The sequence below is a fragment of the Suricata suricatta genome, chromosome 7 (assembly GCF_006229205.1).
Source record: "Suricata suricatta isolate VVHF042 chromosome 7, meerkat_22Aug2017_6uvM2_HiC, whole genome shotgun sequence".
Taxonomy (NCBI): domain Eukaryota; kingdom Metazoa; phylum Chordata; class Mammalia; order Carnivora; family Herpestidae; genus Suricata; species Suricata suricatta.
The window spans coordinates 90,698,923-90,712,833 of record NC_043706.1 but is presented as its reverse complement, the minus strand read 5'-3'; the positions used below and the strand labels follow the sequence as shown (position 1 = coordinate 90,712,833).

General features: G+C 43.7%; 1 protein-coding gene across 1 annotated transcript in view; it reads left to right on the top strand.

Annotated features, from left to right (window-relative positions):
* PREP (prolyl endopeptidase) overlaps positions 1-13,911 on the top strand; it is a 120,082-nt gene that overhangs the window by 96,031 nt on the left and 10,140 nt on the right. Inside the window, exon 11 of the mRNA XM_029945298.1 lies at positions 11,760-11,896. Coding sequence (XP_029801158.1) covers positions 11,760-11,896 — 137 coding nt within the window. The remainder of the gene's footprint in view (positions 1-11,759; positions 11,897-13,911) is intronic.

The following is a 13,911-nucleotide window of genomic DNA, read 5'->3' as shown; positions in this document are numbered from 1 at the left end:
TGTAAGAGCTGGCAGGGTCCAACAGAAACACACATCAGCGACTTTATGCCAGAGAATTGTACTTCCCAATCCACCTCTTTAGTATTCCAGTTATTGGGTTTTCTGCAATAAAATGAATTTGTGTGCATTTGCTCCTCGCAAATGTTTTGGCTGTGTCTCACTTGCTCCTTGGATGTACAGATGAAAAAATGGTAATTGGACAGTTGTACCAGCTTCCTGGTTCTGGGGTTTCTGTCAGGACTGCCCTCAGTCCAGAGCCACTCCCGGCCTTGTGCGGTTCCGTTTCAGCCCCCCATGCCCCACCCTTTTCCAGGAGCTGCTCCATTGCACAAACACTGCTCTTTTCTCCTCACTAACATCTGTCTCTGTTTCCTAGTCCACCCTTTTAAGGAAGGCATGCACGGCTATCAGCCACAGACCCTCAAGGCCGCATGCTTCTCATCTATTTCAGAACATTCTAGCCGGAATTTGTCTTGTCGACATTTTGCTTATTAATTTTATTTTCCTAAGGCAATAAAATAAATAGGCAACATTTTGCTTATTAATTTTATTTTCCTAAGGCAATAAAATAAATAGGTGGTCTGCCATGGTTTTGAGTTAATGAGAATTTGAAATTGATTTCAAGTATTTGTCCTGGGTCTTTATGATGCAGGTGCAATCCCATGCAGTAAATTACCATAACTAAATAGTCTCAGGGCCATCAAGCTCCCCCGCCATGGCAGTGCTGAATTAGCAGATTAACAGCTACACATAAAGAAAATGTCAGGTGTTAAATATTTTTCATTAGTAATAAGTCGGAAATTTGTGACTCATACAGGCTTATACAGTCTCTTGAGTACCTCTACCAGAGTTACTTTATTACTTTTCAGCTTATAAGCATTTGGACGCCAAACTCTAGACTGCTTTATTTGTAAGGATTTTTATTTTAGGGATCTGCCACTTAAAATACTTTTTTGTGGGGCGCCTGGGTGGCTCAGTTGGTTAAATATCGTACTTCGGCTCAGGTCATGATCTCATTCATGGTCTGTGGGTTTGAGCCCCGTGTCAGGCTCTGTGCTGATAGCTCGGAGCCTGGAGCCTGCTCCCTCTCTCTCTGCTTCTCCCCTGCTCGCACTCTGTCTCTCTCTCAAAAATAAGTAGACATTAAAAAAATTTTTAATAAAAATACTTTCTTGTGCGTTGTCTGAAGCATGGTGTCCAGTTTGAGCGTTGTTCTTTGTGCATTCAGCCAGCTCTTGTTGTCTCTTGTGCTCGCTGTCTTCCAGGCACCGTGCTAGTGCACAGAGGGAACAGACCCACAGGGACATGTGAGGGTGCCACAGCAGCAGTGCCACACAGGATTCAGGAGGGGCCCCTGTGGGGCGGGGGGGGGGGGTGCCAGGGGATTTCCTGATCCTTTATTTACAGTGGCTAAGAGCACGGAATCTGGAGTCAGCTGCAAATCCTGACTCTCTCACTCACAGGATACATGATCTGGAATAGCTACTTCTCTTGGTCACAGTGATGCTCCCCCACCTAAAAAGGGAGTATTCATGGTATAGACTTCATATGTGGATTACATGAGGGAATATTTATAAGTGCTTATAATAGTGCTTGGTTCAGGGTAAGAGTTGCTTAAGTCTTTTAAACAAATCAAGTAAAATAATATATATTTTGACAAAATAAGAGCCAAGGAAAATTCTGTTGTGAAAAATGCAGAAACTAACTGGCAGGCCCTTAAGTATTTGTTTTTCAATGTATAGAATTTTGTTGGCGGTTTATATGGAAATTTGTGGTCACTAGGTTCTGTCTCCAGAGCTCGGGCTAACTTGTTCCCTGTGTTTGCAGTTATTTGGCTGGTGCAGGTACGGAGAAACTCTCTCACGAGAGAGGCTCCTGGAGTGGAATGAGCTGCCATTTGTGCTATTGTAAATTTCTCTCTTACCACTAGAAATAGCCAAGCAGAGGCTGAGCCTGTCTGAGATGTAGCTTTGGGGATGCCTGCGTTGGGTAGGAACACGAATTGGGGCTGCAAATAAGGGATTTCCTAAGAGCCAATGAATTTTTTTTTCAATTGTGCTTCAATCTATAAAGCCTTGAAACTTTGGGCATTTGGAGATGTGAGTGGCACTTTCAGTAGAGAGCACAGTTGCAATTGGGAAGGATTCAGAAAGATTGACGGCAGAGAGTGGAAAGATTTAATATCTGGTCTAAAATATGAACCTCGTTTTATAGAGGACGGGGTGTGTTACATGTTTTGAGTAGGGGAAGCAACCAAGATTAAAAGGAAGGTTCTCTCTCTTTCTCTTTTTTTTTTAAATCTCAGGGAGATCCATCTGGTAACAAGTGCAAAGACTGGAAACAGGAGTGCTGTTAGGAGATAGGCAAGCAGGGATAAGATAGTGTGCTAGAGGTATCCAGGATACCTTTTGAGCCTCAGGAACTGAGGCAAGCAGGTACAGGTTTGGGGGGACTCAGGAAGAGTGTGTAATATGCAATTCTAACCCATTCACTCATTCAGCAAGTGTTCATTGAATGCAAGTGGTGCAGCGCTCCTAAGCCCTGGTGATGGAGTCCTCCTGCTGTTCTCATAAAGAGCAAAACAAACACATGTGCATTTGACATGTGACCTAAATGCCACAGAGTAAGCCTCATTAGCAGCAGTTTATGCATTCTGCAAGAACACCCTCAGAAACAATGCCTGTTACAAAAACAGAGGCAGCTTTCTCCAAGCCTGCGCATGCAGTAGGTCCTTCAGGTTTATGGAAAGGTCTGATTATGTTTGCAGTGACCACAGAAAGGTCAGATCAGTGGAGCTGAAGATGGGTAGTATGTTCTGTGGTCAAGCCATGTTTATTCATCATAGCCCAGAATGGCTCTAAACTCCAGACACACTTCAAAGTCCCATGATCTACTTGTGCCACCGTCTTTCTCTTCTTGTGTCCAGAACCTTCCAATGTCTATCACTTCTTGCTCCCTAGTTTGAGACTGGGAATAGGCTTATTATTCCAAAGAACAGATGGCCCAGCCTTTGAGAGCTGATGCATTTTTTCAGAGACTATCAGTGTAACACTTAGCACATTGTTGGTACTCAAGAAATGTACCAAAAGTTAAAATATCTTTTTAAATAGATTGATGTTACTGCTCTTGAGGTGCCCCATGGGAGTTTTTAAATCTCCACTGTTAGAAAAATGTCTAGCTATCCCTTGAAAAGCAAACGAAAAGGACCTGGAATAGAAATTTCCTTTTATATTTTCTGCCCGAAGGTGACTCTTAAACTCCTCCCTGCTCCTCCAATGTTAAATGCCTGGAAAATCAATAGGATTACAACCTTCTAATGCCAGGCAGGTATTTTTAACCTAAGCACAGTACAGAAATGTGCAGCGCCCCCTTGAAACCCTGGGAAGCCCTTCCTATACTCACCTTACAAGGTAATGGAGGCGCAAAGATGGCTTTCTGCTCAATTCTTTGGGAAATGGAATGTCTTGATCCCTGTTTGCAGTGACCATGAGATTTCTGAGCCGCTCTGCTCCTTGTCACATGTATTTGCCACACTTAGCACAGGCCACACAAGTGGCCTCTGTCAACTCTGATTAAAAGGGAAGCTCAACACCCTTTTATGAACATTCTTTTCTAAGTCAGGCCCTAAAATTAGGAAGGAGTTGCTATCACTGTACATTCTTCTCTCTGAAGGGCTCGCCCTGTGCAGTTTACTGTCCTCTTTCGTCTCTGAGCCTGCCCCTTTGCCTCAGATAGCACCAAATCTGAACTAGAACAAATGTGGGTTGAAGATTGATTGTTTTCAGAAGCTTCAGGGGTTGCCCATGTTTGAATGTCTCAGCAAAATGGATTTTATTACCAAATGTGTTCATCCCAAGAAAAGTAATCATTTCAGTAGAGATGGCTAGTCTTTTCATAACGATGTCAATCTCTTGAAGAACAATAATGTTTCCTTGATTTCTTATGTGTCCTTGCTCCACGTTTTTTCCTTTAAAGGAAGACGTTTTTATTTCATCTCTTCAAAACCATCTCTTAACTACATGTTAAGACAACCAGGCATGTATTCAGCGACTGTCATCTCGGGCCAAAGTGTGCTTCCAGAGTCACACCACTTAACATTTGGTGACACCTCTGGAAGGTCATGCTTGACAATAAGGGGTAGTCATTTCTGGTACTTTTTTTTACGATGTACTTTATGTAAGTAGAAATCTTTTGTCTCTTTTCTTCAGTGTTTAAAGAATTCAACTTGATCTGTGAGCTCTTATCTGTTAAAAAATCATTCATTAGAAGATGGGCTTAAATATATAAAATTGAAATTTGCTTTAAATTTAATGGATTGCTTAGAAGTTCGGGGTTGCTTTCTTTATGAGTGTCCCAAGCATTTTTTCATTTCATTTGTGAAGTTAATGGTGTCTGTTACACCTTTTAAAAATATTGAAACTGAATTATTTTAGTAGAATGACATTGCAGATATACTGAGATTTTTATTAGTAGTAGTAGTCTGCCTTTAAGATGATAACATTGCTGACTGGAGAAGGATCATCTTTCCAAGCAGACCTTTTTGTTTTAAAAATAGTAAATATTATAACTTATGTACCTGAAATATGGCTTTTGACATGCTCGAATGAGTCTCCTTTTCAAGAGGGTAACAAAAACAGAAAAGCGAATAAATCAGTCTCTCCAGCAGAATATTTGTTCCCTGGATTCCCTAGAGACTGGTGATCACTGTCTTGAGAGGAAAAACAAAATCTATTAAATCAGTGCTAACACTTCTAACATTTGCAAAATATTCTACAGTTTACACCCAGTGAAGATATTTACAAGGAAGTAATAACACACAGTGAATTTACTTTGTGGTGAGAGTAGGAACAAAGCCTGGACCAGGGACATAGGAGACCAACGTGGTAATTTTCCATAAACTGGCGGCAGTACCTTGGCTGGTATCTTGCCTCCGTGGACCTCAGGTTTGTCATTCATATAATAAGAGAGGGTGACCGGCTTTTGATGTCCCAGAGTGATACTCTCCTTGTATCTAAAACATTGCAAATCTGCAGAATTTGGGATTATCTTATTAACTCCCCAGGGCTGAGAAAGAATTGATACCAGCTTTTTTTTAACCAAGTGGCACAGTCTTGGGTCTGCTCAGAAAAAACCCATCACTGTCCTCTTTCAAGAAACGGCGTGGGCTTCACAGAAAATGTAGACCTTCATTGCCTTGTTGTGCTGAATGTTCTCTGTTCAAGATGTGGAGTCACATAGTTACACTGCTGTGAGAGTCTCCAAAATGAAGACCTGAAGTTGTTTTTGTTTCTTTGGTTTTTTTATTTTTTTTTTTGTTTGTTTTTTATTTATTTTTGAGAGGCAGAGACAGCGTGATCAGGGGAGGGTCAAGAGAAAGGGAGACACAGACTCCCAAGACAGGCTCCAGGCTCTGAGCTACCTGTCAGCACAGAGCCCGACGCAGGGCTCGAACCCACGAACCATGAGATCATAACCTGAGTTGAAGCTGGACGCTCAACCGACAAAGCCACCCAGGCGCGCTTAAACTGAGGTTTTAAAGGGGAGAAAAAGAACATTAAGGAAGGAAGGCTTCTTAATCTATTGTTTGAGCAGCCTTTGGCGGGCTCACTAATGTTTAGAACTCACTGGCTTTGAATGGCTATCATGATGTTTATTTTTACTTGCGCTGTCCCTGATGGTTCTGTGTGCAAACATGCTGAAGTAGACCCCCTCGTGAGGTCTCACAGATCTTCTAGGTGGTACTTGCAGTCTGTTAAGATGGAGCGTGTGCCCGCGGACAGACCCTATTTCTGACACTGGTGTCGCAGGCTCCTTGTGGAACTGGCTGCATTGCACAACCTATTTGCTCTGCTGCTGACAGGAGGAAGGGGACGCAGGGCCCATCAGCTGCACATGGCGAGCCACTACCTCCGGATGACAGAGAGACTTTCTCTATTGCTCAAGTAGCCGCCTGTTCGATCTCCAAGCACTTTGTTTTCCTGTCCATCAAGGATCCCATAAGAGCTCTGGCATTCCTTTAAAAGGCTGTGCCCACAGTGGACACTCAGAAACGATGGATGTGTATGGCCTGCTCTCATTTGGTTACAAGTATAAGGGGGGAAGAAAGGAAGTTGTTTTGCTTTTTAACTTGACCCGAGTATCAGAGTGGCAGTAGGCTATTAAATAGTGGAAGAATAACACATGGATTTAAACTTTGGCAGTTGTCTACTCATAAAGCATGAATGACTTTTGTATTATATATATAAACTACATTATAATTTTTCTGTTACTAATAGTAGTTTCAGGTTCTACTCTTCCTACCACAACGCCACTTTAGCAACTGAGAGGTGTCAGAGAGACGAGCTGGTTTTGGGGTTAGCGCTGCAGAGAGCCCTGAGCAGGCCCACCAGTGCAGATGGCAGAGGGGAGGCCTGGCGGTGGAAAGAGAAAGGACCGAGGGAGTGTGTGCGTGGGTGTGGGCTCCGTGGCTCAAGACCAGATTCTGAGTTGGCAGGTGAGTGACTGAGAGGAGAGAGAAATGAGAGAGCACTGTTACTAACCAGAATAAAAGAGCCCCAAGAAAGCACATCCCCAGGCATACCCAGGGCATGGTGACTTGGAGGTATGGAGGGGCCACCCGCCATGTGAGATCACAGCCCCTCACGTGGCCTGCACATGTGGTCTTGAAGGTCCGTCGCTCAGAGTAGTTCATTAAAGCTCTCTGAGATGGAAGTGGGGGGTTGCGGAGGGAAGAAAGGAGACTGAGTATGGAAAACGGCAGCATGGGGCGGGAGGAAGAAGAGCTAGTACTGGATTGGTACTTTTCAGGAAGGCTGAAAAGGAATTAGGGAAATACAGAACCACCGAAGAAATACTCCACCCAGGAGCCCAAAGCAGTGGCCAGATAGAGATCGAAACAGAGGCCTGGGAAGAAACCAGTTAAAAGACAGCATTTCTGAACAGTGGGGAAAGAACAATTCTTCAGTAAATGGTACACCATAGTTGGCCATTTGGGGGAAAGATTCTATGTAAAAATAAACTCCATTTAGATTACAAATACAAGTGTAAAAATTCAAAGTGGAAATATAGACAAATATTTGTATAACTTGGGGTGAGAAACTCCTATCTACACATGTGGCATATAAATTCAAGATACCACAAAGAGAGTTACAAGACAGCTTATAGGCTGGGAAGAAATGCAAACAAAACATGGCCGGAAAAAAATGTAGTATCTTTAATGTAAGAATAGTTTCAGGGCGCCTGGTGGCTTAGTGTTTGGCTTCAGCGCAGGTCCTGACACCTTGGTTCGTGAGTTCAAGCTCTGCGTCGAGTTCTGTGCTGACAGCTCAGAGCCTGGAGCCTGTACGGATTCCTCTGTCCTCTCTCCCTCTCTCTCTGCCCCTCCCCCACTTGCAGGCTCCCGCGCACGTGCTCTCTCTCTCGCTCTTTCTCTCTCTCAAAAATAAATAGACATTTAAAAAGTTTTAATAAACTAATCAGAAAAGTAACATAATAAAAGAACAGAAACACTTTGCTTTCTGAGGAAGAGACATAAAATGACTAATAAAAAGATGAAATTGTTTACTGGTTTAAAAATGAAGCAATTATGAGATGGTAATGTTTGCCTGTTAGACCAGCAAAAATTAAAATCCATTTTAACATTCACTGCTGATAAGAAATGTACACTTAGGTAATCTCTGTCACAGGGGCTTAAATTGATAACACCATATAAATATGTACAAATAGATGTGCCTCTTTAAGGCTATGAAAACATGTGAAGGATATGCACCACCGGGACAGAGGGGAAGGGGCAAGGAGAGAGAGACGTTCATTGATGCTCTTCGAGAGTGCTGGTGGAGACAAGAGAGGAGGAAGATGGAAGTCATGACCTGGGGGGGTGGGGTACCATGGAGGTGATTGATCAGAAAGGAAGAGGGAAATGGAAATTTAGCTTGAGGAGCACACAGGGCAATGTAAAAGGTTTTCAATTTGTTTTTTGGTTATACAGGAGAGGAGAATTCTGACTGTGTTTGCATGCCAAGGAACGGGAGAAAATACAAAAAGAAAGCATTGTGGTAGAAGTGTGGGGGAAGGGGAGTTGTCGAGACTGGAATCAAGGCTGCGTCTTTCTCTGGAGTTGTAGAGGGTGTGTGAAGGTGGCAGAAGGATTTTAAAAACTCCAAGCAGACAAAGAGTAGGGGATGCAAATGGGTGGTACTGGGAATGGAAGAAAATGGAAAGTGTTGGGACCAGCCACTCTGGAGTTGATTTAGGTACCCAAAAAGGGGATCAGGAAGACATTTAGGAAGAAGGAAAAGAAGGAAGGAGAAACATAAAGAACTCATTTAGGGGAAGGGGAAAAAACATCTAGAGCATAAGTTCAGAGCCCATGACTTCAGGTATTACTGACTCGCAGCAAAGTGAGCGGACATTTTCGGAGTGCCGGCAGCCCAGAGGAGAACGGATCCAGGGGATTGGGTTAGCATTAGAGGATTTCGGGCATCAGTGACACTGCAAGGGCTGCTGAGGGTCTCGAGCTGCGCGAGAAAGCCCAAGTAAAGCTGACAGAGTCAGAGAATATAAGGGGCTAAATGTTGTAAGAAGAGTTAAAAGGGGGGGGCAGATACCCCAGGAGTAAGGGAGGGAAGGAGGTGGTGGAAAAACAAGTTGGAGTCACATGGGAACACCCGAGTTCCTTGCAGAGAGTCTCAGGTTCTGAGGGCAAAGACAGAACCAGGTGATGGGCGTTCGCATCTGTGGGTTTGTCTCCATGCACCTCAAGTCCCACGAGGGAAGGAGTTAGCCAGGTCTTGTCCATCTTTACATCCAGTGCCTGGCACATAACGGACACACAGCAAACATCTGAATGAGCAAGTGGCTAGGGTGGTGCAGAAGCTAAGGTATCTGTAAGGACAGGATGCTGGGCGGGTCCTCAGTTTCATTGTGAAAGTCCCTGAAGATAATCGCAAGAGAATGAGAGGGAAGAGAAGTATAGCATTCCATATGGAATTGTCAGCATTCCATATGCAATTGTCAAGGATGATGGGAAAACGCCTAGTTTTAGTTGACACAGTTGACAAGGATAGAGGTGGGTGATAAAAGCAAACTGTGTGACTAATTTTTGGGCCCTGATCCACCTGTACCAGAATAGGTAGGAGACATGCTAAATCTGCAGGGCTGAGCACTCTAGCCCAGAGTCAGAATTTCTGGGGATGCAGTTCGGGGAATTAACATGTTCATCATAGATGCTGAGCCCCAGCCACTAAGGCTGGGTTTGGGAAGCAGATGGAAATAAGGAGTCTGCCAGCTCCTCCTTCTATCTGAGCAAATCTAGAGTAGTGGGAAAGACACCCCCAAAGCCTCTTAAAAGTTTTGAAGGACGTGGCTTTAAGAGGAAACCAGCTGCAGTCAAGTCAGAAAAGGAGAAAGCACGTGATGGAAAATGGCAGGGCTATTTTTAATGACTGTTTCTAAAATGTTCACATGGATTCGTTCCATGGTTATGAAGAGACTCAGGATTCCATTTAGCCTTTTATTGAAGAGTCGGGTTAAGGTTTATTATCAATTTCTGTTCCATAAACGGATATGGCATAATAGAACACTGCTGTGTGTATAGAGATGTGATAAAATCTGTATACACGCATATTTATATGGTGTGTATCTTTATTTCAAGTAGGAAATAGCCTTCTTGTAAGTTTTCTTGAAGGTGATTTTACTGTAATCCTCTTCACAGTGCCCTTTCACTTTTGGACAGTGTTCAAAATGTTATTTTAACATTCAAACCACACTGACTTAAGCTTGGATGTATTTTTGCAGCTACGGGCCTGAAGGGGACTTTGTGCTCTGATGGTGTTTTCTAAAAGGATTCCTTTGTCCTGGAGCCAGAAGGGGGAGACTCGCAGGTGTTGGAGATGGACAGGTGGCCGCAAGAAGAGTGGTCCCAGAGGAGCCAGCCTGTCACAGAGCAACAAGAGGGGCACTCTGAGAACAGGAGAGTCAGCTTAGGGAGACAAGAGGGCCATCAGCCCTGCTGGCTGGCTGAAGAGCAGGGTGCAGAGAGGGTATTGCCTACAGATAGGTGAGCTAGATTGGAGAGAGATCAGGGGTTTGAGGATAGGTGTAAATTGGACGGAATGCTATTTTGTAACAGATAACTTGTATAAGGTAGAATCATGTGAGACACGGGTGGCTCCGTCGGTTAAGTGTCCATCTCTTGATTTCGGCTCAGATTGTGATCTCATAGTTTGTGGGATCAAGCCCCACATCAGGCTCTGTGCTGACAGCAGGGATCCTGCCTGGGACCCTCTCTCTCTCCATCTCAAAATAAATAAACTTTATTCAAAAAAAGAAAGAAAGAATCGTGTGAGACACTTTGCTTCCCTGCTCCAACTTCTCCACAAGCCTGAGCTGAAGGCCCCTACTTGAGGTCATTAGCCCCAGCCAACGACTTGGAAATATTCCCTCTCACTCTGCGTTTACTCGTAACACCCACACAATTCCTCTCTAGTAGAGGCTGCTAACTGGAGCCACTAACAACTTTAAATGAAAGTGTGTGTCCCTTTTGATAATTTTGAACCCTGAAGAGTATTTGTCCATGATCCCTAAACTCTCAAATTTACATCTCTCAGTATTTCTCTCTGAAGTCAAAAACAGATGGTTTTTTTGGCTATTATTTCTTGGCCAGTTTCCAAAAACTGCCAAGTTCACAGGCATTTATAGTGGCCCTATAGTACTTTTCTCTAAATCTGTACCCCTACCTCCTGACCCCTTGATTTCCAAGGGCTTTGTGGCATGTTTCTACAATAAAACTACCATAAAAAGCTTTGGATAGAATATGGTTCCAAGCCACAAAGTGCAAAGGCTTATGTCCTTGAATGTACCACGGGAGGTCAGCGAGACGTTTCTGATCTGGAACACTTTCCAGGTGTCATCTGGGGTAAAGACACCATGTTTGCTCAAACAGAAAGCTGTTTACAAATTTTCTGTCTGGAATAAGCCATTATCAGCTTTTGAGGGCTTATCAGTTATTTTGTGGCTTATCACTTGACTAGCATTCAATGTTCTCTTCCTTGTGGTTTTACTCCTTTTATCCAAGAAGTAATGAGTATAGAAATGTTGATTGAACTTGCCCAGGGTTGCCCAGACTCTGGCAAGTTTGATGAGCCTTAATTACAAAGGCTGGAGAAAATGTCTTTAACCAGGAATAATAGGATTTCTTTGTTGTTGTTGTTCTACTCTCTAACCTCATATATGTTTTGTAGTTGCTAACATTTACTTAATATCTTAACACAAAAATGAAGAGTTGTCTTAACATGTAGAGAGGAAGTTGAATATAAAATTTGTTTCCTAGAAAAATGTCTCCCCTAGATTGAATTATTTGGTAGGATGGCCAGATCTGACTTCTCTGGCGCTGGGAGAGTGACAAGGAGTAGGGAACCGAATGCCTGTTCTCTTCTGTGGACTGTGTAGTGGGCACAGTGCCCCATCTGGGGCTGAAGGGCTGAGGCCAAGGGATGATAAATGGCTCACCCAAGGTCACCTAATTAGATAGTTGTGGAATAAGAATTCAAGTTCAGGTCTCCCTACTTTTAGACACTTGACTCCGCTGTTTCCCTAAAAACCAAAAGATGCTTCACCGGTAAACAGCCAATGGTACTGGATATCATTGTACTCCTCTACATCTCCGAGAGAGAACTCACTACCTGCACGTTTTTCCCATTTAAAAGCACGCAAGTGTTGACTACGTTATACTAAATCTACTCTGCTTTCCTTTGTTCTAGATTTTCTACCCCAGCAAGGATGGTACAAAGATTCCCATGTTCATTGTGCATAAAAAGGGCATAAAACTGGATGGCTCTCACCCTGCTTTCTTATATGGCTATGGCGGCTTCAACATATCCATCACACCCAACTACAGGTAAGCGTAGGACATGCTTGGGACTTCAGCTTATATGTGATCCTCACCATCCAGTGGGAAGAGACCAGACACTAGTCCACTCACTCATTTTTAAAATATATTTAACTGTATATTGCTTGTTTTCGTGGAAGAGCAGGATTGTGGATTAAGTACGTATACTTTTGGTCAGGAATTTTAGGATCATTTACAAGCTAATCTTGTGTCCTCAGAGAACAGGTTGTTTGGGAACTAGATGCTGAGACTATATACAGCTGCCGGGCTACAGACGGTTCGTATCAACCGAGGTCTTGCAGAAAGGAAGCTGTACCTTCAGTGTTTAGTTCGCTGTCCTGCCACTGCCCTCAGTATTCTCTTTAGAGGGGATGATTCTGCAGCAGCACAGTCTTAAAACCTGTTACTTTTGAGCCTTTGACGGCTAAGTATTTAGGACTTGATGAAGTATGAAACATGGTGCCTGCCCTGAAGTACTTTATATTATGAGCTGCCTTGCACGTCTGCTTAAAGAGTTTGATTTTATCCTTTTGTCAGTGAGAAGCTGATGAACTTGTAAAATCGTCACGCAGACCAGTATTTTCAGACTTGTGAGGCATCATTACATGAGTAAAATGAAGGGAACCCAGTTAGACGAGTGGAGGAGAAGCAGTTGCTCTTCACTCCCTGTACAACGACAGTGCTACCTCTGTGTCCCACAGCGCCACCGCCACACCAGGTTCTAGGCAGGGCCCGAGCCACAGGTGGCTGCCGTGGCATTGTGTGCCCGCTTTATCACTCAAAGTGATGTAATCCAAGCTCCAGTGAACAAGTCGGAGACTTGCACCCTGAGCCTCGCTTCCCTTAGTCCCTACAGTGGGACGTAGATGGAGACAACACGGATTCCTCAGCCCATCTATTGTAGCTAAAACCGCCTATCATTGTTCATTTGTAAAAGTAGTTATTAGTCCTACCCTGTTGGGACTTGAGAGAGGAATAAGGGAGCTTATTGCACCATTTTTAGCCTAGGACCCAGCAGATACGCTGGGAGCTTCAGTAGAGACCATCGGGTGTGTGAAAAATGTTGGCGAGAAGACCAAGTGACTGGAAATCCATTCGGCCTGTCCGTTTGTGTGGTACGATCACCTCCCCATTCTTTGTCCGCATTCTCGAGACTCAGGCCTTCTAGAGGCCCAGGTTACAGAGGCCTGCGTTTCCCCAGTTACTAAAAGGGAGACTGATAAAATTTTCATACACATTTCTCAAAACAAATTAATTTTAGCTAACAGCAAATAGAAAAATAGATGTCATTCAGCACTGTGAGGGTCAGATGAGAAAGAGAAAGAGAAAACAAAATCTAAATTTCCCAAAGGACTTAACTCTCTCCTAGCAGCTTTGTGCTATAGTGTCTTCTGCTTATTTCTAGAAAGCCTTCTCCAGCCCTGAGTCTTCCACGTTTGCTTTCTTGCCTGGGACCTTGGTCTCCTCTTCCTCGCTCACACCTTGTGTTACCTAATTTAGCATCTAAATGTCTGTAAAACTGGAAATGTCCTTTAAAGCCCATATTTAAAGAGGTTTCCTTTTTCCAACTTGCACAGTTGGGAGAGAGAGGGAGGCCAGAATCCGTGGAGCAGGGGCCACATGGGTTCCTGCAGGCCCAGAGCCGGTCACACCAGGGCTGCATCATGTGGCCGGGGATGCTCAGTTTGCCGACACAGTTGTTAATAGGTGGCCTCAGTATGAAATGAGGGCTTCTTGTTCTTTGTTTGCATTATATATCCTGTGTGCCTCAGTTGGTTGAGCGTCCAACTCTTGATTTTGGCTCTAGTCATGATTCCAGGGTTGTGGGATCGAGCCCCACATGAGGCTTTATGCTGACCATGGAGCCTGTTTAAGATTCTCTCGCTCTCTCTTTCTCTCTCTTCCTTTGCCCCTCTGCCCCACTCGCACACATACTCTCTCTAAAAATAAAGTTTAAAAAATGAATTATGTATTCTCACTTCCTACTGTAAAATATTTGCCAGTATAGAAAACTGAGATATACT